The 23,155-nt window shown below is 41.3% G+C and overlaps 3 protein-coding genes across 3 annotated transcripts; 2 read left to right on the top strand and 1 right to left on the bottom strand.

Annotated features, from left to right (window-relative positions):
* The first annotated feature begins 7,559 nt into the window (after positions 1-7,559).
* On the top strand, positions 7,560-8,087 carry LOC110931759. The gene has a single exon (XM_022175141.1). It carries the CDS (start codon positions 7,560-7,562, stop codon positions 8,085-8,087), a length of 528 nt encoding a protein of 175 aa, XP_022030833.1.
* A 2,444-nt stretch (positions 8,088-10,531) lies between these two features.
* On the top strand, positions 10,532-13,136 carry LOC110931758 (caldesmon-like). Its single transcript, XM_035988038.1, has 6 exons — positions 10,532-10,543; positions 10,891-11,137; positions 11,204-11,343; positions 11,434-12,285; positions 12,370-12,660; positions 12,729-13,136. Exons 1-6 carry the CDS (start codon positions 10,532-10,534, stop codon positions 13,134-13,136), a joined length of 1,950 nt encoding a protein of 649 aa, XP_035843931.1.
* Positions 13,137-13,318: 182 nt separating this feature from the next.
* Positions 13,319-17,341, bottom strand: LOC118490411. Its single transcript, XM_035988037.1, has 2 exons — positions 16,820-17,341; positions 13,319-13,411 (listed from the first exon to the last, which is right to left on the bottom strand). The coding sequence occupies exons 1-2, from the start codon at positions 17,339-17,341 to the stop codon at positions 13,319-13,321; spliced, it is 615 nt and encodes a 204-aa protein (XP_035843930.1).
* Between the last annotated feature and the right edge of the window lie 5,814 nt (positions 17,342-23,155).

Genomic DNA, 23,155 nt, shown 5'->3' with positions numbered 1-23,155 from the left:
CTGGTCTGAATTACGTTTTCTGACACGTAATTAGCGGGACAGGCCAGAACTTTCAACCGAACCTGACCGTGAACAAATCTCAAAAATAAAAGTTAATGCAACTTTAACCCGGATCCACCTTGCCTCAGTTCCTGTTTTGAGTTATTTAAATTGGTCAACCAATACCAAATTACGCCAAAAATGACTCATTTTTAGCACGGTCACTCGGTCAGGTCAGGTTGGATTGGGATTTCCCAAAATGCTTGCGTTAAATATAACTTAACGGAGTTAAGTTTTTTTCCGAATTACAAACTGATGTTTTAGGGCTTTTGATTAGAACGAGGATACGAATTAATTGATATAAAATTTACCTCGAAATACTGCCCAAATGACGAAAACGGTGCTTCAATTCAGGTGTTTAAACTTCTAATTAAAAATAATCAAGCCGTTTGAAGTATCGTTTCGAGGTATGTTTTACATAAATCGACTCGTATACTTGTTCAGATCAAAATCCATAAAACATCAGTTTGTAATTCGGAAAAAAGCTTAACTCTGTTAAGCTATTTTTAACGGCAGACTATTATCGGCCAAAAGTGGACCAGTTCGGATTATTATGGGCCATAACTGAGTTGAGATTATTATCGGTCAAATTGAGAAAGCTAGAATTATTTAAATCCAGTTTATCTTTTATAAAAAATACAAGATAATGTTTATGGAGGCTGTCATGTATGTAACTTGTGTCATTTATAGTATTTTTGAGCAAAGACATGTCATATGACGAATATGACCTTATGTTCTTTATAAGATAACGCTATATTTGGCGAGGTGCCGACACAATAAACATTAAAATTGTTTTATTTACAAATAATATTAAAGGGATTTTCATTACTTGGCATGTTAATGGACGAATTTTGGTATAAATCCCTATAAATAAATAGTGTTATATATGACTAAAAAATTAAAATACATTCACAATATTCTATATAATTTTTGTATATGCATAATGCATTAAAGTAGATTTTATAATAAGTTAACTAGTTAAAAATTCCAACATCTAATCTTTAACATGAGCAAGAGAACAAGGCTACTTTGGTCATTTTATTTTGGTTTCTTAAGATAAAATCAAGAAAAAAAAAATGCTAAAATGATCTCTAAGTTTAGGTCACTTTTGCTACTTCAATAAAAAAATGAAACCTTTTGTATCAGAGTCTTTGAGGTTTCATTTTTGTTGTCATTTCCATCCAATTGGCAAACTGGGTTAGAAATTTCTGCCTTTTTTGTCGTTTTTCTCATTTAAATGATGGACTTCCTGATGGAGTTTAAACATAAAATGATGATTATACCCTCCATTTAAATTAGAGAAAAATGCCCGGATAGTCCCTGTGGTTTCGCCTTTTTTCACCTATAGTCCCTAACTTTGTAAAACTACTTGAATAGTCCCCAAGTTTTCAATTTTTGTTCTCGGATAGTCCCTGGGTCTAACTTCAGTTTGTTTTCTCTGTTAAGTGGGTGTGAAATTACAAAAATACCCTTAATGTAAAAACAAAACAAATTACACCTCTCCTGCTATGTAATCCCTCCCTCTCAATCACAACACAAACCGTCCCTCCTAATCCCTTCCTCTCGATCCTCTCGGTCAGGTGACCGGAGCAAGACACCGGCATATCGACGGAACTCCTCGTCCGTTCGACTTCATCGTCGAGATACACACCCCCAAATCACACCTCCCCCCCGATCGACGGAACGACACGGCGACAAAGATGTCGGCAAGTTGATGATGCGATGATGATGAAGATGACACGCTGGAGATGGTGACGGCGGTGACGTCTGACGTCACCGCCGTCTGTCTCAGCCGCTGACGCTTTTGCTCCTACTCCGGCACCGACGTCTGACGTCACCACCGTCTTCCTCTCCACCGTCGTCCGCCTCCGTATCCAGTTCCAGATCTGAATCTTCATCGGATTCAAACAGCCGCTACAAATCGAAATCAAAATTGTGTTTTTGTTGTTTGTTCATCAGAGTAGATGAACTAGTTCTGAATTCTGATTGTTATTATTTGAAAATAGGAAGTGGTGATGATTTGTGTGCAGATCTAAGATAGATAAACGATGGCTGTGAGATAAAGAGATAAACAGATTGGATTGTTGTAGCGTTCGGTGTAGTGTATAAAAAAGTTGCAGGTTTGATTCAGTGTTGAAGTAAAATCGATAGTGCCTTTTATGATGAAAAAGGATGTTAGGGCATAAATGACAGCTAGTATCTTGTTTGCGAGTCTTTATTGCTGCTGAGATTTAGAAAGTATTAGATTGTTGCTGTTTGTAGAAGAAGAAAAGAAAAATGGCAGCTTGAAGAAGATGTCGGGATAGTCCCTGTGGCAGTGATGGTGGAGGGTGGAGGAGGGTGATGGTGGGTGGAGGTTGAAGATGAAGTGTGGTGGTGGGTGGAGGTTGAAGATGAAGTGTGGTGGTGGGGTTTTATAAATAAAAAGAGAAAAATGCCCGGATAGTCCCTGTGGTTTAGCCATTTAAGGAAAGGATATTTTTGTCATTTCACACCCTCTTAACACCCACTTAACAGAGAAAACAAACTGAAGTTAGACCCAGGGACTATCCGAGAACAAAAATTGAAAACTTGGGGACTATTCAAGTAGTTTTAGAAAGTTAGGGACTATAGGTGAAAAAAAGCGAAACCACAGGGACTATCCGGGCATTTTTCTCTTTAAATTAGGAAAACGACAAAAGGAGAGTTTAACAAAAATTTTTAACCTATTTTGCCAATTGAATGAAAATGGCAACAAAAATGAAACCTCAAAGACCCAGATACAAAAGGTTCCATTTCTAAACTGAAGTGGCAAAAATACCTAAACTCAGAAACCATTTTAACATTTTACTCTAAAATCAAAATTAAGTCATAAAAAATGAACAAGGGGAAATTGGTCATTTGCATGGTGTTACTTACTGAGAAAGAAGCTGCTCTAGAGTTGAAATTCAACTTTTCTTCTAGAAGCAAAATTTCATGACTCCCTTGATGTGAATTCTTGAGCACATCAATTACAATGCTAGTTGCAGGAGCATTTCCAGCCTTCTTTGACTTCTCAGACTACAAATATAATTATTACATATTTTAATCAACCTTCAAGTTTATTTAGATTTAAACTGCACTATCAATTACGAAAAGTCAACAAAAGTCAAACCTGATCAATTACAAAAATTATGGCAGACTGAGGTGCATCAGATTACAATAAGGACGACAATCTGAATGTCTTTCACTTCTACCACATTGAAAAAAAATTAAAAATCTTATAGTTTACAACATTGAAAAAAAAAACTATATATTAATTTATATGTGTGCATATATAAATAATTGAAATATATAACAACAAATACAATCTAATCTAACTTATAATAAAAGACTACAAATAATGTCACATGTCATTCTCTCCTTCAATCTCATAAATTTTATTTATATTTATTTAATAATTTTCTTTTAATTTTTATATTAATTAATAACCAATATATAGATATCACTTATTTTTATCCTTATCTTTATCTTAAATTAATAAATAACTTCAATTTTGCAATTTAGACTATTTGTTTTTTACTTTTAACACAAAGTTTTTAATTTTTTGCTATTTAATCCCAAATCTTTTTTATTTTCAATTTTGGTCCACATACTTTTCATCTTTCCCAAGTTTTTCGTTTCGTTCTAAATTTTTTGACTTAACGCACCACAACGTGGGTGTGGGTTTCAACATTTTTTCGTATATTTTTTCCCGTTTGACTGGCCCGTCGCGTCACATCTATTTTTTGCGTTTGGCAAGTTCGTCCAACATGCGGGTCCTGGATGGACTTAGTTATTTTTTTCTGTGTTTTACGTTTCGGTTTAATTTCTCAGCTACGAGCGTGCATGATTCAAAGATTTTACGTCCACTTTTGGCTCGGCGTTATTTTTTTCCCGTTTTTGATTATTTTGTTTTTACGAGCTTTTCCTGTGTTGGTGGTCGCTGACAATGGTATAGTATTGCTACTACTTAACACACTTTATGACAACCGCTGCAACGCAGGAGCTTAATACTAGTACAATAATATAATACAAAGAATCAAACAAATACAAAAAAAATGTAAAATAAAATATGGTGCCGACTAAAATAATGGGACAAAAACCTTAGCCACAATTTTTTGTTCATGGTATCGGCCCTGAACCCGTCACATTCATTTTGACACATCTAGACAAGTGTAATGCAGTACGGTTTCGAATTCAGAAAATTGACTCACCAAAAATCTGTGCTGTAAACGTGCAGGCATTGGCTAACAGGATGTGCATGGATATGAACAACAGCAGCCTGCGCTAACAAACAATATCACATGAATTTATTATGAATATTACTATTAAGCACTTCGTTGTAGCGGTTGTTGTAAAACTGTGTCAAGTAGTACCAATGCTATACCACTGTCAGCGACCACCAACACCGGAAAAGCTCGTAAAAACAAATTAAATAAAAACGTAAAAAATAACGCCAAGCGAAAAGCAAACGGAAAATCTTTGAATCACGAACGCTCGTTGCGGAGAAATTAAACCGAAACGTAAAACATAGAAAAAAAAACTAAGTCAATCCAGGACCCGCGCGTTGGTTGAACTTGTTAAACAGAGAAAAATAGATGTGCTGCGACGGGCCAGTCAAACGGGAAAAAATATACGAAAAAAATGTTGAACCACACACGCACGTTGCGGTGCATTAACTCACAAAATTTAGAACGAAACGAAAAACTTGGGAAAGATAATAAGTATGGTGGACCAAAATTGAAAATAAAAAAAAGTTGGGATTAAATTGCAAAAGATGAAAAACTTTGGGTTAAAAGTAAAAAAAAACAAAGGGTCTAAATTGCAAAATTGAAGTTATTTATTAATCTTAATATAAGGATAAAAATAAATAATATCTATATATTAATTATTAATATTAACATTAAAAGAAATTTGTTAAATAATTATAATTAGAATTTATAAGTTTGAAGGAGAAAATGACATGAGATATTATTTGAAGTCTTTTATTATAAGTTGGATAAATAAAAATAAATTGATGGTCTTCTGCCTAACCTTAGTCCACTTCTGGTGTGTGTACAGTCGTATAAAAACCTCCTGTATTGGGGAATTGATGCACTAGCAAATATTGTTTGACGATTGTTGATTGATGAGTAAGATATCAATAGCTTTAGAAGAGAGCTAACTTGATTTGAAGAATTAAACATGAAATCGACCTACAAAGTATCAAATCGGATGCACATTTTAACCAAATAATACTAGGATTTTGACCCGTCACGCGTTACGGCGGCGTCGAAAGTTAAAGTAACTCGTATTTATACTGTATATTTGACCCGACTCTTTACTTAAGAAAATTACATCGCCATCGAATGAAAACGTAGTATATTTGACCCGACATGCTCTCAAATACAGTTTACGATCGTACACAAAATAAGTAGAACATAGATAAAAAAAAGTATAATAATTTGTAGACGTTGCGGTGTAAAGTCGTATAAGTCATTTAAACCAAAGGAGGTGTCAAGTTATTAAGTAGAAAAGGTTAAGAAGGTCAAAGTTGTCAATTACTGAAAGTTAAAAGTGAATGTGCAACTTACTTAAAGATAAAGGTTAATAGCGTTTTATGTCAAAAAAAAATTAAGAGTGTAAATTAGAAAAAGGTAAAAGAAATGGAAAAGTCAAAATTTGAGGGTTAAAACTTAAAAGAGAAAGGTCTTCCACACCTTTCTCTTTAATAGTATATAAATATATAACCCTTTCTCTTTAATAGTATATATAAATATATAACCCTGATAACTTTGATAACTTGAAAAATATCAAATTTACCCATCCAAAAAAATAATATCAAATATACCCATCCAATATATTAAAATTTTCATATTTGCCCATTTCAGTAATATGAGCATCATGATACCCTTCTGTTTCTCGAAACTTACATATCCTAATGTGTGACTGCGTGAAGGGTATAAATGTCATAAATAATAATGTGAATAAATACCTCGTCAATTACTAGCACGCGCATTGATTGGAAAGGTTGGGTGCCCTTGAAGTGTAAAGTTATGGCTTGGAGTAGATGGCTGGAAGTGGATGGCTGACCATAATGGTTCCTTCTCGGTGAACTCGGCTAAACGCCTGATGACTAATGTTTCTGCAGGAACAAACAGCTGGAACATGAATTGGAAAGGTTGGGTGCCCTTGAAGTGTAAAGTTATGGCTTGGAGAGCTACACTTAATCGCCTACCGACGAAGACGGAGCTGCTCAAACGTGGAGTCCCTTTACCGAATGCAGTGTGTATGTTATGCAACTCGGAAGATGAAACCTCGCTGCATTTATTCACTGGATGTTATTATTCGGATGAAATCTGGTCGAGGATCCAACGCTGGTGTCGTATGGCCCCTATGTATGCTTTTGAAGTTTCGGACCTTCTTAAGATGACAGATTTACAAACAATCGCGAAGCACGACAGATACATATTGAAAGGGATTGTTATTACCACTATGTGGGCGTTATGGAACGAAAGAAATAATAGAAGTTTCGAAGGTAAAAGCCGAAGACCGATTGAAGTCGTGGAGATCATAAAAACGACGTCGTATTTTTGGATCCGGAATAGATCTAAAATTAAAAATATCGATTGGAATGTTTGGTGTAATTTTCCTTTAAACTTGATGTAAAGTCGTTTTAGTGCCCTTGGGTCCCCGCTTTGGGGACCTCTTGTGGCGTTTTTGAATGAAATTTATCTTTCAAAAAAAAAAAAAAAAAAAGCACGCGCATTGATTCTAGTTTGATCATTTGCTTCTCAAGCATTTGGCACAAGCTTCCCAAGGTTCCAACAATTATCGTAGGAGGCTCCCTGCAATTGTAAAAATATATTTTTATAATTTCTTTTTTGAAGGAGTTCAATAATACTCTAATCCAAAACTTGTTGAAGAAAATGTTGGTTTTAGTTGAGATAGTCATCACGTGCTTCTCTCGTGTTTAGTATAGGTTGTTTATAATTAACAGAGTTAGTTAGATAGCCTAGTGGGTTTTGTATATATACTGTATTTGTTTTCATTTTACAATCAATGAAATCAGTTGTTCAATTCTCACAAAATGACATGGTATCAGAGCATAACCGTTCCGATCTGTTATTTCTGTTAAAATTCTGTTAGCTTTCCGTTCACCGGAGATTTTTTCGGTCATCTTCTTCATTTTTCCGTTCATCTTCTTTCTCTCTCTGTTCTCTTTCTTTTCTTTCGATCTTTTCATCATCTTTGTTTCTTCTCATCTGTTCGTATTTGTTCAATTTCGTTTCTTCTTTGAGTATTCAATATCATTCTCTAAAAATCATGTCAACTCAAACTTCTGCTGCAACTAATCTCATCGATTCTTCAAATCCTTTGTATCTTCATCCTTCCGATCACCCTGGTTTGATTCTTGTCTCTAAACCATTTGATGGCAATGGATTTGGTGCTTTATCTGCGAAGAACTGAGCTTTGTTAAAGGTGAAATCACAAAACCTAATTCTGCTCCTCCGCTTGATTTGTGGCAAAGATGTAATGATATGGTGATTTCATGGATTCTCAACACTTTATCACATGAAATAAGAGGTAGTGTGATATATTATGCAACAGCACAACAATTATGGAACGATCTATCTGAACGATTTGGTCAATCAAATGGAGCAAGACTGTATCAATTACAAAAGAGTTTGGGAGAGATTTCTCAAAGTAACAGTGATATAGCCTCATATTTTACCAAATTAAAGAGTGTTTGGGATGAATTAGGGGTTTTAAATCTTCTTCCATCATGTACTTGTGGTGTTTCACAAGATTTTGCAAAAAGAGAAGAGGATCAAAGATTGTTTCAATTCCTTATGGGTCTGAATTCAAACTATGATAATGTTAGACGTACAATTTTGATGATGAAACCTATTCCTTCTATTAGACAAGCATATGCCCAGTTAGTACAAGATGAAAAACAAAGGGAAATTCATGCTAGTACTCAATTTGTCAGTGAATCAGCAGCCATGAATGTTAGCAACACCAACAGATTCCAGAATAATAAGAGTGTTGAAGAAACAGTGATCTAATTATGGTATTAATTAGAAGGGTTTATGTTCCTATCATAGAGGTTAATCTTCTTTTAGGTATTTGAGCTCCGACTGGTTAATCAACCTGCAAAACAGAACACCGTTACTCGTTAAGAGGGGAATGTGGGGGTTTCCCTCTTAACCGGGCTCCGGCGTGAGAATAAGCGTCTGCTTTGAGAGTAATTAAGTAGTTAAGAGTAAGAGCCGAGAATCTAGAATATTTAACCTGAGGAATGAAGGTCTCTATTTATAGCCGGAGAGGTGTAAGAGGTTGTGGGCTGATGGGCCTTGGGCCAGAAACGGACAACAACGAATATGCTCTTTGCCTTGCTGGCCTCGACCGCTTAGTGGCTTCTAGATGCTCGCCGGAGCTGGCGCACCTTGATTGGAGCCACGTGTCATTGTTGTCGGCCTTGTTGTCCTTCTGTCATCAGCAGACGAGTGGAGATCGTGGGACAGTTGTCCCCGTCTCTTGATTGGTGCCGTGTAGGCGTCCTTGTGTACTTATCGTCAGAGGATCGTGGCGCACGATTGAACAGAGCCTGCTGGGTGCTCATAGTCTCTTTTTACTGCCACTTGTACCCTGTGTACCTCTGTAGGTAACAGCGCGTCTTCCTACGGAGGGGATTTTGTTTGATGGCAACTAACCCGCGCGGGGTTAGTGTGCACATTTATACCATTGTTTTTATGCTAAGTGTTGATATCTGGGTTTGTTATGTGCTCTTCCTCGCGCGGGGTAAGTTATAATGTGACGTGAGTTGCGCGAGGCTGTATTATCAAGTTGTTATGTTAAGGAGTATGGTCTCACGTGCAACCTGTTATGAGGTTTGCGCGACTTTTTGGGACCATACCCCTTCAAGTCCCCCCAGTCCAGTGCTGCACCATGCGCAACGCAAGTGGTTGGAGTTCTGGACTTAATAAAAATAAGAGAAGGGGAAATAGTCCTTTTGGTCCTGACTTGTATGGTGCATGTAGAATATTGATGTTCTTCATGCGCAGGCCCGAGGCAGGTGTTGGGTGATTTGTTATTGTGCCCTTTAGGCGCGCGAGATTATAGTAGGTTATATGTATCTGGCGCGGCTCCTGTAACTTCTATATGAAGTTACTTGTGTGTTTTATAGCGGGAAACTTCGAAATTTGAACTTCTGACAGGTTGGTGAGATAAGTCGCTGAGAGCGACGCTTGAGTTGACCCCTGGCACGGATGTCATCATGCCGCCTGCGGCGGTTGCACTTCATGTCAGGAGAGTGGGTGCCACGCGCGCGTGGTAACCGTCGTCCTTGCTTTTCCGCTCGACGTGGCAACTTCTCGTTGGTTGCCCTTGCGGCGAGTGCGGCACGGTTACCCATCGCATTAAATGCGATGGGTATAAATATCCGAAGAGAAAGGTGAGAGATTCACTTTCTCTTCGTTTCTTCTCCAATTTCCTCTCAAAAGGTCTTTGAATCTTCAAAGTGTTCTTCATCTTCTTCAAGATTTCTTCAAATCTTCAAACTTTTCTTCGTTCTTTTTTCCAGATCCTTCTAAAATATGAGTGAGGGGCACCAAGAGGTTCCTGCTAGTGAGGAAGGACCGGTTCCAGTCCTTAGATGGGACTTAGGTCTGTTCGAACAGATTGTTCGGAGCTTCAGATTCCCACCGGAATGGGACGCCCGGTATCCGGCTCAAGGCCAAACCGCGGCTGATGCCCCACCCGGCTATATTACCCTTTATGAAGATTTCTTTCTTCAGGGTAATTTCCGGCTGCCGGCGACCAATTTTCTGGGTAGTATCCTTTCTTACTACAAGTTCCACATATCTCAGATGAGTCCACCTGGGATGGTGAGGGTGAGACATTTCGAGTTCTTATGTCAGTCTCATGGCATCGAGCCATCCGTAGACAAGTTTCGATCCTTTTACCAACTGCAAAGGACGATGGGGTTTTTTTCGTTTGCGAGCCGGGGTGCGGCGAAGAAGATCTTGTTGAATCCACCCAAGAGTTTCCATGATTGGAAACCCAAGTTCTTCTTCATCAGGGAAGAAGTTGTGCCGGTTGCTATGACCTTTAGGGAATGGACTGAGGCCATACCCAAGGAAGACCTGACGATCCCAAAAACGGCTTTGTGGTATCAGCAGCTGACCCCCACCCCGAACCGGGTGTTTGGGGAAAGTGTTCTAGTTGCAGCAAAGATGAGTGACCAGTGGTCACCTAGCAGCAGGGATGTTCCCGTGTTGAAGCTTGGCGATCAAGGTTAGTCGTTTTTATGTTTTCTTTTTAAGTGGGATTTCTGTAATTATTACTTACGTATCTCCGTTTATAGAGGCGCAACTCTACCAAGCTGCTTTTTCTACTTTTGGAGGCTCCATGGGCGTTCGCCCATTGCGCGACGACGAAGAAAGCTGGTATGACCAGATTAAAGGAAACTTCATGTTTCCTACTGCTGATGCTTTCGCCTCGCCGCCAGATGCTACTGAAGGTGCGCAATATCCTAAACCTCGTCCATTGCGCTCTGTGACTCTCGCTGGGAAAGAGACTTTCTATCTTTCCAGCGAGGAGTCCGTAGGATCTTCCAGCGGCGAGCTAAGCTCTTGGTCTAAAATATTTGCAGGTGTGTTGCGCGACCTGGGGATTGACCCAGAGGAGAAAAAGAAGAAACCGGTGAAGAAGAAGAAGAAAGCGGAGCCGGAGGTGACCAGCAAGGGCACTGGCCCTAGTCGCGCAACAACTGCTGCTGGCAAAGGTACTCTTCGCCTTCGTCAACGTGACTTGGATGATTATGTGATCATCAGTGACTCATATGAAGGTTTATCACATGTAGTTAAGGGAAAAGCTGGTGCTGGTGGGTCGAAGAGTTCCGGGAGCGCGGGTTCTCGCAACCCTGAAGCTGGCGCGACTCCGTCTTTCCCAGAGGATGAAGAAGTGGAAGAGGAAGATGCTGCTGCTCAACTTATTGGGCGGAAAAGGGGTAGGAGCGAGGCTACAACTGGTGTGGCTTCCGCGCCTCAATCTGTTGTGATCCCTGCGATAGGGAAGACGAGCAGGCTGCGCTCGTTGTATCAATTTTCTCCTGGTATGTTCTTTTCTTCTCTTTTCTTCTCTAAAAAACTTCTTTGCTTACACTTGCCTTATTTTGCAGAGATCAAGAAGAAGACCCCTGAAAAGGCGGTTACATTCAGTGAGGCGGGGGTAAAAAGACCCAAGATAACCGTCAGGCCCACTGACACTGCAGCCCAGGACGCCGCGAAGGCGGCTGAGGCGCAGCGAAAGGTGGAGGAGGCGCGTAAGAAAGAAGAAGAGAAGAAGATTGCTGAGGAGAAGAAGAAGGAGGAAGAAGAGAAGAGGAAGGAGGAGGAAAGAAAAAAGAAGGAAGAAGAGGAAAGGAAGCGCAGGGCGGAGCAGGAGAGGCTTGCTGAGGTGGCTAGGAAGCAGGCCTTGGAGAAGGAGGTAGCGGCGAAAAAGGCTATGGATCAGCCTTTGAAGTCTCAAGGTCCTGAGGTCACCAGGCCAACCAGCACCGGCCCTGTTATCACTTCGAAAGGGTCCGGCCGCTACTCTTCTAGCGGCGCGAGCTCCGGTGGAGCCGGGGGTTATAACCCTAACGTGATAGGGGCGAAAGATACCGTTGGAGATATCTACTATAAGACATATACTGAAGAAGAGCGTGGGGATGCTCCTCATCAAGCCCCCTGGAGTTTAAAACAGAAAGATACTTTTATCGAATTCAGCCCTGCGCGTGAGTGGTTCCTGAACTCCTTTACACCTGCTGAAGTCCATCGACAAAGGGCGAAACCTCACGAAATGTTGTATCGTACTTATATTCTTGGTGAGGCTAACGCTCGTGCTGCCAACCATCAAATAGTTCGCGAATGGCGAACGATGGTTCGGGAGCGCGCCGACTGGGAGGCTTATCGCGAGCGTAAGCTGAAACGTATTGCTGAATTCGAAAAATCGAAAGCCGCGTTTGGTGAGGAGAGAGCCAAGTTTGAGGCTGACAAGAAGGCTGAAGAGTGGGGTCGCGAGGGGCTGCAGAAAAAACTCCACAATGTTGAGGAGCAACTGGCCAAGGAGAAGGCCGATTTTAAGCGCATATGCGCCCAAGACAACGATCGTGCTTTTGCGTTACGACAGAAGATCGTTGATCTTGAGGCCAAAGTTGCGGACTTGACCTCAAAGGTGGAGGAAGCGCAGGGTGAAAGAGCTGCCAAGCAGCAGATGGAGGTTAGTTCTACTGCCTTTCGCTCTTCCCTTTTTTGTTTATGAGATTTCTTTAAGTCAATTCTCAAGGCGTTTGTCAATTTTTAGGTTGAGCTGACTGAAGCCAAGGTGCAATTGTCTAACAAGGACAAGGATCTCCATGCCAAGGACGTTGAGATAGCGGAACTCAAACGTCGCTTGAATGAGCAAATCGACAGATGCGAGTCTTTGGAGATTGACCTTGAGGCTGAGAAGGTCAAGGCCGCTGATGCGGAGGAGGCGCGTGCTGTGAGCACTGCCGCGCTGAATGTGGCCCAAACCAACTATTCTGAGGCTCAAGGTATCGTCGATACGCTTGTCTCAGAAGCGGAGTGGATGCGCACTCGTGGAGTAGTGTTGGTAAGTGCCTTATGCTTTTTTCTTAATTTGTTTTAAGAGTTTTCTTTAACGCTTATCTTTTGTTGAAGGTTGCCAACTCCATCCTAAATGCGAACGAGCTAGATCGCGCCGTAGCGGCTCTGACAGACGCGGCGCGTGCGGTGGGTCATCGGGGAGGCTACCTGGAGTGTGCTGATCATGTTGAGCAAATGCTTGGGCAAGAATTTGACACAAGTCATTGCTCAGTGACAGAACATGCCGATGCTGCGCTGGCAAGTGCTGAAAATTCCTATGACAACCTCTCCTTGCCTATCATGGAGTTAGTTGTCGAATCGTTAAAGAAAGACGACTGGTGCCAGCGTCTTAAGGCAATCCTCGATCCACCAGTTACCGTCGAGGTGTCTGACGAAGAGCCCGCCGGTGACGACGGTGATGATGGCAATGACGATGATGGTGAAGACGACGGAGATGATGGTGATGATCGTCGCGAAGAATAGGATAGTTTGTTGAGTAGGTAGTTGATAGGCATTGGTGCCTTTGTAATTTCTTTGATACTCTTATGTATGATGCTGCGCAGTTGCGCAAGTTGTTAATGAAACCTTTTGTTTTTTCTGTTGCAATTACTGCATTGTTATAAAAACTTTTATGTTAAATTAGCTCGAATAAATGGAAGCGTTTTCTAAGTATAAGGTGGCCACCCGGTCTCGCGCTCTGTTTGCGGAGGACCTTGGAGGTGGTTTGAACCACCTTGAAATGCTGGAGTGTTTTCGCGCTAATCAAAAGTTTAACATGCATTTGTAACGAAAAAATGTAATAGAAAAACATGTCGTATGTTTTCATTCAAGTCAGAAGTTGGCTCTTAGGCCTTCATACATATTTGCCAATGGCTCGTAGCCGGCGTAGCGAATTGAAAGATGGCGCAAGGCCGAAAAGATTACATATAGCATTTGCGCAATTGTTGCGCATTCCAAGTTCTTGGTAAGATGTGGCCATCTAAGGTGCGCAATTTGTAGGCCCCTTTGCCCAGGACCTCATGAATCAGATATGGGCCTTCCCATTTAGGTGCTAATTTCCCTGGGCGTTCCGCATTTGATGCTTCGTTGTCGCGAAAGACGTACTCCCCTGGATTGAAGGTACAAATGCGAACCCTTGTGTTGTAGTACCTTTCCAGCTGGGTTTTGTACTTGGCCTCTCTGATTCTCGCGATTTCGCGTCTTTCTTCTAACAGGTCCAAGTCTAGGCGCCTTTCTGCTTCATTGTCAACCGTGTTGACCGTTGTCATGCGTGGCGAGGGCAGGCCAATCTCTGCCGGGATTACCGCCTCTGAGCCATAAACCAGGCTGAAAGGGGTCTCGCCGGTACTCGTCTTTGGCATGGTCCGATGAGCCCATAAAATGCTTGGGAGCTCATCAACCCATCCGCGCCGCCTTGTTCCTAATCTGGCCTTTATCCCTTCGACGATGCATTTGTTCACACTTTCCACTTGTCCGTTGCCTTGTGGGTGTGCAACAGAGGTGAAAGTGTGTTCAATGTTCATCTCCTTCATCCAGTTCTTAAGATCGTCCGAAGCAAAGTTGGTGCCATTGTCTGTCACGATCTTGAGCGGGAGGCCAAATCTGCATATGATGTGCTCCCATATGAACTTGCGCACAATCATAGCTGTGGTGGATGCAAGGGCTTTGGCTTCTACCCACTTCGTGAAGTAGTCGACAGCTACTATGATGAACTTTACGGCGCCGGGGGCATCCGGGAAGGGTCCCACCATGTCAATTCCCCATTGCTGAAAGGGCCATGCGGTGGATACGGGGATAAGATCGTTTTTAGGACGCAGCGTTTTTGGAGAGTGCCTCTGGCAAGAGTCACACTTGCGGATCTCCTTCATTGCGTCAACATGCATACCAGGCCAGTAGTAACCGGCGCTCATGATCTTCGCGACAACCATCCTTGGTCCGGAGTGGATGCCGCAAATCCCTTCGTGGATTTCCCTTATCAAATAATTCGCGTCCTGGGGGTCCACACAGCGCAGTAGTGGTCCCAGGAAGGATTTTCGGTATAAGATACCGCTGTTCATTTCGTACTGTAGGGCTTTGTTTTGAATCTTTCTTGCTTCCGCTTTGTTTTCGGGAAGCACCCCTTCTTGCAAGTATTGGATGATGGGGGTCATCCACGATGTTTGCCCTGTTTCGATCACATTCACCTGTCGCAGCAATACTGACGGGTTCTTGAGTACCTCTATCCTTACATCCTTGGCGAGATGTTGAAAGGAAGTCGAGGCGAGTTTGCTCAGGGCATCTGCGGGCTTGTTTTCTGAGCGATTGATATGTATGACTTCGTGGGTTTTGAATTGTTGGAGCAATTCTTTCGCTTGTTCCAGATATAAAGCCATGACTTCTCCCTTCGCGTCGTATATGCCATTTACTTGACTGGCTATCAGGAGTGAATCGACATGTGCGCGCAAGTTCCTTGCTCCCATCTTGATGGCGAGGCGTAAGCCTGCCAGAAAAGCCTCGTACTCAGCTTCATTGTTGGTGTTTTTGAAGTCGAGCTTAATGGCGTAAGTAAACTCGTGCTTTTCTGGGCTCACTAGACGTAAACCTGCTCCCGCGCCATCTTCATTTGATGCCCCGTCAGTGTAAAGCATCCAAGTCTCTGTTGTATTTTCTTCGGGAGTCTCTACCAGCTCGCACTCCTTGACTTTATCGGCCGGCACTTCTGTGATGAAGTCGGCGAGGACCTGCCCCTTAATGGCTGGGCGCGGCCTATACAAGATGTTATGGCCGCCCAGTTCAATGGCCCATTTCGCCAATCTGCCTGATGTCTCCAGCTTCTGTAGTATATTGCCAATGTGGAAATTTGTAAGCACAGTTATCACATGGCCTGTGAAGTATCGGCGCAATCTTCGGGAGGCGTGTAGTAGCGCAAGAACCAGCTTTTCCATTGTGGAATATCTTGTTTCTGGGTCTGTGAGTACCCTGCTGACGTAATAGATCGGGGTTTGCACTCCGTTCCTGTCTACCAACAGTACTGACCCTACTGCCTTATCTGAGGAGGACAAGTACAGCACAAGGGGCTCTTTTTCAAATGGTGCCGTCAGGGTAGGGAGTTCGATCAGACACGCTTTCATTTGTTGAAAAGCTGTTTCGGCTTCCGGGGTCCATTTGAACTCTTGCTTCTTTACACAATTGCGCAACGTGCTAATGAAGGGATACGACTTTGCGGCGTGATTTGAGAGAAAACGATTCAGCGCGGCCAGCCGGCCGGCTAGTCGTTGCATTTCCTTGATGTTTCTCGGTGATGGCATTCGTTCTATAGCTTGTACCTTCTCTGGATTCACCTTGAAACCGCCGTTTGTGACAATGAAACCCAGAAACTTCCCTTCTTCCATGCCAAAGGAACACTTGGCTGGATTTAGCTTCATATTGACGCTGCGCAATGAGTTGAACGTTTTTTCGATGTCTTTTAACATTTGGTCCTCCTCGGGACTTTTCACCACTAGATCATCGATATAAACCTCAATATGCTTTCCGATGTCGCCTGCGAAGGTTTTGTCCATCAAGCGTTGATATGTCGCGCCTGCGTTCTTCAGACCAAAAGGCATCTTTGTGTAGCAGAAGATTCCAAGGTCTGTTCTGAATGCTGTCTTGTCTTCATCTTCTAGCTTCATCTGCACTTGATGGTATCCTTTATAGCAATCCAGAAAGCACTTCCATCGGTATGGCGCGAGAGAATCGATTTTTTTATCGATCTCAGGCAAGGAATAGCAATCCTTTGGGCACGCCTTGTTGAGATCAGTGTAGTCTACGCACATGCGCCATCCGCCATTTGATTTTTCTACCATCACAGGGTTCGCCACCCAACTCTGATATCTTACCTCTCGCAAGATCCCGGCTTTGAGCAGCTCACATACCTGCTCGTTCATTGCTTTTGTCTTGTCTGACCCTAGGCTGCGCCTTCTTTGGACCTTTGGCTCGACAGATGGGTACGTGTTTAAGCAATGCTCGGTGATGTTGCGCGGGACACCGGTCATGTCTGCCGGCGTCCAGGCAAATATATCCATGTTTCGGAACAGCAGTTGCTTTAGACGTGTTCTGATGTCTGACGAAATGGCGTGGCCAATTGTCACGGTCTGCTCGGGGTATTTTCGGTTTAAAACCCATTTCTCCGGCTCAGTCGTGGAGACCTTTGCCGCCTTTGTTGGGCGCAGCTCGTCAGTTGACATTACTTCCTTCTTGGCGTATATGATTGCTACTCCTGTTTTGGTTGGGAAACCTATTGCAGAATGAGGCGTTGACGTCACCATGTTTAGCTCGCCTTGTGTTTCCCTCCCAAGAAGCACATCATGCCTTGATTTCACTGGCATTACCATAAAGTTCACATTTGTTGTTCTTGAGTGTTTCCCGTCAGAGAGCGTGACAGGGAAACTGATCTGTCCGAGAGGAAAAACCATTTCGTTGCAAAATCCAGACAAAGGATAATCGACAGGTTCGAGTCGCGCTTTATCCTCTTCATCCAGCTGATTGAAACATTGCTCATAAATGATGTCGGCAGTACTTCCCGGGTCTATGAATATGTAGTCAGTTTCATAATGCCCGAGTATGCCGGTGATGACCACAGGACGTGTGGCGCGAGGTCCGCCGCGCACTACTGGAAATACAACTTGCTGCTCTTGCCACGAAGGTTCATAAGGGCGTTTGCCTTTCATAGAGGTTAATCTTCTTTTAGGTATTTGAGCTCCGACTGGTTAATCAACCTGCAAAACAGAACACCGTTACTCGTTAAGAGGGGAATGTGGGGGTTTCCCTCTTAACCGGGCTCCGGCGTGAGAATAAGCGTCTGCTTTGAGAGTAATTAAGTAGTTAAGAGTAAGAGCCGAGAATCTAGAATATTTAACCTGAGGAATGAAGGTCTCTATTTATAGCCGGAGAGGTGTAAGAGGTTGTGGGCTGATGGGCCTTGGGCCAGAAACGGACAACAACGAATATGCTCTTTGCCTTGCTGGCCTCGACCGCTTAGTGGCTTCTAGATGCTCGCCGGAGCTGGCGCACCTTGATTGGAGCCACGTGTCATTGTTGTCGGCCTTGTTGTCCTTCTGTCATCAGCAGACGAGTGGAGATCGTGGGACAGTTGTCCCCGTCTCTTGATTGGTGCCGTGTAGGCGTCCTTGTGTACTTATCGTCAGAGGATCGTGGCGCACGATTGAACAGAGCCTGCTGGGTGCTCATAGTCTCTTTTTACTGCCACTTGTACCCTGTGTACCTCTGTAGGTAACAGCGCGTCTTCCTACGGAGGGGATTTTGTTTGATGGCAACTAACCCGCGCGGGGTTAGTGTGCACATTTATACCATTGTTTTTATGCTAAGTGTTGATATCTGGGTTTGTTATGTGCTCTTCCTCGCGCGGGGTAAGTTATAATGTGACGTGAGTTGCGCGAGGCTGTATTATCAAGTTGTTATGTTAAGGAGTATGGTCTCACGTGCAACCTGTTATGAGGTTTGCGCGACTTTTTGGGACCATACCCCTTCAAGTGTGGTTTGCTCTAATTGCAACAAAGTAGGGCACCTGGCTAATAAATGTTACAGAATCATAGGTTTTCCTAAGGATTTCAAGTTCACTAAAAATAAAAAGTTTGCTGCTAATGTCTGTGCTGAAAGTCATGGTTCTGGAGATGATGTTTCTAAATCTACAAGTCCTAATCAAATCCTCACACCTGAGCAATACAAGGAGTTGATTAGTCTTTTGCAAAAATCTGCCAACATCAATGATAATACTCCAGCAACAAATACTATCAACTATGCCAATTTTGCAGGTATTATTACTTGTAAAGTTTTAGGGGCAGTTTTCAAATGGATCATTGACACAGGTGCTAGTGATAATATGTGTCATGATGAGAACATGTTTTCAGAACTTCATACTCTTTCAATACCAGCTTTCATTTATCTTCCTAATGGAAGCTATCTTACTGTTCACAAAGCTGGTACTGTTATTCTTAATCATGATTTGACATTGAAGAATGTCCTCTTTGTACCAGAATTCTAACATAATCTTCTGTCAGTACCTAGATTATGTCAAGATACAAATGGACTGATATTCTATTCTTCCACATCCTGTGTTTTGCAGGCCCCTTCACTGAAGAGGCCAGTGGTTCTGGGTAAACTCTTGATTGGGCTCGATCATTTACACATCAATAAGGATGTTTCACATCTCATGTTCTTTCTAATTCTATTTTTTCTTGTAATTCTGTTGTAACTAGTGATGTTTGGCATTCTAGATTGGGTCATTTGCCTTTCTATAAACTCAAACAGTTGAATCTTTGTTCCAATGATCATATTAAATCTCTTGCACATTGTGATGTTTGTCCCAAGGCTAGACAACATTGTCTTCCTTTTCCTAACAGTCAAAGAAAGTCCACTAAAATTTTTAATCTGATTCACATTGATGTATGGGGACCTTATAATGTTGCTACCTATAATGGTTTTAGGTATTTTTTGACCATAGTGGATGATTATAGTAGAACCACTTGGACTCATTTGATGGCAACAAAAAGTAATGCTTTTACCATTTTGCAAAGCTTTATTGAAATGGTCAAAACTCAGTTCAAAACTGAAGTCAAGTGCATTAGATCTGACAATGCTTTTGAATTAGCATCAGGCTCCAAACAGGCTGAATACCTTCTAAATAAAGGCATCATTCATCAGACTTCTTGTGTTGGAGTTCCTCAACAGAATGGCATTGTTGAAAGGAAGCATAAGCATTTGCTTGAGACTGCAAGAGCTTTGCTTTTTTAGTCAAAACTTCCTATATCTTTTTGGGGAGATTGTGTCTTAACTGCAACCCATTTGATAAATCTTTTTCCCACAAATGTTCTTGATGGGAAAACCCCTTTTGAACTTCTTTTTCATAAGCTTCCTTCGTATAAACATTTGAGGAGTTTTGGTTGTTTGTGTTATGCATCCACTTTAAAAAATGGTAGGGATAAATTTCAACCAAGAGCTAATGCTTGCATTTTCATTGGTTATCCTATGCATAAGAAAGGTTATAAACTTTATAAACTTCATTCTAAAATAGTTTTGGTGTCCAGAAATGTGGTCTTTTTGGAACATATTTTCCCAATTCCTTCAAATGCATCTGAGACTTTGTTTCCAGTTTCTGATCAGATTTCTCAAATCTTTGATGATTTTCATCTCTCATCTTCCACAACTTCTACTTCTTCTTTTGAACCTGACTCTTCTTTTCATGATACATCTTCTTCATCTCCTCCAACCATTCATTCTTCTTCTGATCCAGCTCCTGCTACTGATCCTACTCTTAGAAGATCATCTAGACATAATCATCCTCCTTCTTATCTTCAAGACTATGTTTGTAACCAAGCCACTGCAACATCTGACCCATTGCAGTCCTGTTTTAATACTATCACTAGTGCTTGTGTTGCTTCTACCTCTATTGACACTCATAACCTTTCTTTTCCTACTCAAATCCTTCTTCATAACCTTGATACTATTTCTGAACCTACCTGTTTCAATGAGGCTTCTCAAATACCTGCCTGGCAGGAGGCAATGCAGAAAGAATTTTCTGTTCTTGAAGCTAATCAAACCTGGTCTGTTGTTGATCTTCCTAAAGGAAAGAAACCAATAAAATGCAAATGGGTTTATAAGGTTAAATATAAAGCTGATGGGACTATTGAGAGGTGTAAAGCATGTTTAGTTGTTAGAGGTGACACTCAGAAAGCTGGCATAGATTATTTTGAGACTTTTTCACCTGTCATAAAGATGACTACCATCAGAGGTTTGATTTCTGTTGCTACCAAAATGGGTTGGTCTCTACATCAATTGGATGTGAATAATGCCTTTCCGCATGGTGATCTTGATGCAGACATATATATGTCTCCTCCGCCTGGAATGAATCTACCATCTAACAAGGTTTTAAAACTTCAAAAATCCTTGTATGGTCTTAAACAAGCCTCTCGGCAATGGTATGGCAAGCTGTCCACAGTTTTGAAAACAAAAGGCTATGTTAGATCTCCAAATGATTATTTCTTCTTTACCAAAACAATGGGTTCTTCTATTGTTCATGTTGATGTGTATGTGGACGATATTCTTGTCACATGAAATAATGTTGAAGAAATTGAATCCTTAAAGGTTTTCTTACATTCGACCTTTCAAATCAAGGATCTTGGTAAATTGAACTACTTTCTGGGCATAGAGGTTTTGCAAGTTCCAAATGGTGTCATCATGACTCAAAGAAAATTTGCTTCTGAAATGATTCAAGAGTTTGCAGATTCTTCTTTACCTATTCATTCTGCTCCTTTACCTGCTCACTTACAGCTTACAAACACTGATGGTGAATTGCTGAGTGATAGCTTGGTTTATCGGAGACTAGTTGGCAAGCTGAATTACTTAACTCATACTCGTCCAGATTTGGCTTTTGCTGTTCAATTTTTGAGTCAATACATGCAGGCTCCAAGGGTTACACACTCTTGGTTATGTTAAGCAATCTATTTCCTAAGGTTTATTCTTTAACAATAAACCTGTTTTTGACCTTGTTGCTTACTGTGACTCTGATTGGGCTTCTTGTCCCAATACTAGAAGGTCTGTCAGTGGTTTTTATGTTTCATTGGGAGGATGTCCATTATCTTGGAAATCGAAGAAACAAGCTACAGTGTCTTTAAGTTCTGCAGAAGCATAATATCGGTCTTTAAGGCGTGTTACTGCTGAACTTGCTTGGCTTACTCGTCTTCTTTCTGAGTTACAAGTCCCCAATACTACTTCCATTGCTGTAAAATGTGACAGTCAAGCTGCAATATATATTGCTAAGAATCCAGTATTTCATGAAAGAACAAAGCATATAGAGCTTGGTTGTCATTTTGTTTGGGAGAAGCTTCATGAAGGTTAGATCAATTTGCAACACACACGTACTGCTGATCAAGTTGCTGATGTTTTTACCAAAAGTCTTGCTTCTCCTGCACACAAGAATATTATGTCCAAGTTGGGTCTCTCTGAGCCTCCAACTTGAGGGGGGGGGGGGTGTTAGTTTTAGTTGAGATAGTCATCACGTGCTTCTCACGTGTTTATTATAGGTTGTTTATATTTAACAGAGTTAGTTACATAGCCTAGTGGGTTTTGTATATATACTGTATTTGTTTTCATTTTACAATCAATGAAATCAGTTGTTCAATTCTCACAAAATGACAGAAAATAATAAAATGATACCTTTAGCCAACTTTTCTGTCTTTTTAAAGTTCCTCCATCTAAAAGAGCCATAATAGTGCACGTTTATTTTCCAGTTCAGGTTGATCATCCTTTGCGGTAGGGGTGTGCAAAAAACCGAATTAACCAACCCATAACCGAATTAACCAACAAAACCGAACCGAAAAAACGAACCAAATCAAAAGTCGGTGGGTCGGTTAATGCTTTTTCTAAAATCCGAAAGTAGCGGGTCAGTTATGGTTATTAAGATTTCTATACCCACCACAATCAAACTGAACCGAAGTGTAGTTAAATCTTAGTTAGATTTATGACTTTTCACCATTTTTTAATATTTGATATTTTTGGTTGAACATTTTTAGTATTTAGGGATTATTTCATATGGTTTTGGTTATGATGCTTATTTGAATTTATATGAAGATATCATATCACTTTGTTTGAATATTCGATAATAATCGGTATTAATATCATTGATTATATGTATTTTTAATACTATTCAATATACTAATGCATAGTAATATGTATTTTTAATTTTTTGATATTTTTGTTTGACATTTTCGGTACCGGCACAGGTAGCCACTTTTGGGGATTTTCGGTACCGGTTCTTTTGGTACCGGTACCGGTTCGGTACCGGATGGTACCGAGCTAATCCCTATAGTCAATAGCTATCTCGTGGGATTCATAAAGGTCAACGGTCTATGTATGTTGAAAGTCAAAGATGTCATAGTAATGTTAAGACTGCTATTAGGAATGATGTTTGAGCAACTGAGAGTTATTGCTACTAATGGAATGTTAAAAGAGTGAGTTATCAACTGTTGATTGAATTGAATTATATGAAGAATGAAATAAAGTCAAAATGCAGCCACAGAAGTTGATGATAGGGGTAGCCCAAGACCAAATAAAATGAATTAGACATATGAATGCTTAAAAGGTTAAAGGGTTAAAAGGTTCAGATCCCGCGAACTTGGGTGAGCAACAAAAAGGATGTGAACAGTGAGCCATCACTTCTCTGATTACTTGTTCAGCCTCTCACAGCCGTAAAAGAAGACATGTGCACAGAGTGTAGTCTTTACCCGAAGGTCCAAACGCTTCAACCCGTAAAAGGATAAGTCCCCCACTGCAGACATATCTCACTAGTCAATGGTTTCTTCTTTGGGAGATGTCCTTCTCTATAAAATGACACTTCATTTAGTGCCAAAGGACATTCGATCAGCTCTAATTCCATTGGGATCTCTGGTCTTTGCTCTTAAGTACTTGTTCCATGCAAGTCATTCTTCCTCACATTCAACACACACATTTCCATTGCTCCCACACCC

The sequence above is a fragment of the Helianthus annuus genome, chromosome 3 (assembly GCF_002127325.2).
Source record: "Helianthus annuus cultivar XRQ/B chromosome 3, HanXRQr2.0-SUNRISE, whole genome shotgun sequence".
NCBI classification, from domain to species: Eukaryota; Viridiplantae; Streptophyta; class Magnoliopsida; order Asterales; family Asteraceae; genus Helianthus; species Helianthus annuus.
Note: the sequence above shows the minus strand (reverse complement) of the source record. Positions and strands in the feature narration are given on the sequence as shown.

What these genes read in the sequence shown, in the direction of transcription:
- LOC110931759 (XM_022175141.1), top strand. Translation starts at nt 7,560, where the DNA reads ATGGTGATTTCATGGATTCTCAACACTTTATCACATGAAATAAGAGGT.
- LOC110931758 (XM_035988038.1), top strand. An exon ending in GTTGTATCAATTTTCTCCTG is followed by an intron (nt 11,138 to 11,203) that starts GTATGTTCTTTT and finishes CTTATTTTGCAG; the next exon opens with AGATCAAGAAGAAGACCCCT. An exon ending in CTGCCAAGCAGCAGATGGAG is followed by an intron (nt 12,286 to 12,369) that starts GTTAGTTCTACT and finishes GTCAATTTTTAG; the next exon opens with GTTGAGCTGACTGAAGCCAA.
- LOC118490411 (XM_035988037.1), bottom strand. Translation starts at nt 17,341, where the DNA reads ATGAAAGGCAAACGCCCTTATGAACCTTCGTGGCAAGAGCAGCAAGTT. An exon ending in GCCCAACAAAGGCGGCAAAG is followed by an intron (nt 13,412 to 16,819) that starts GTCTCCACGACT and finishes ACTTTTGATTAG; the next exon opens with CGCGAAAACACTCCAGCATT.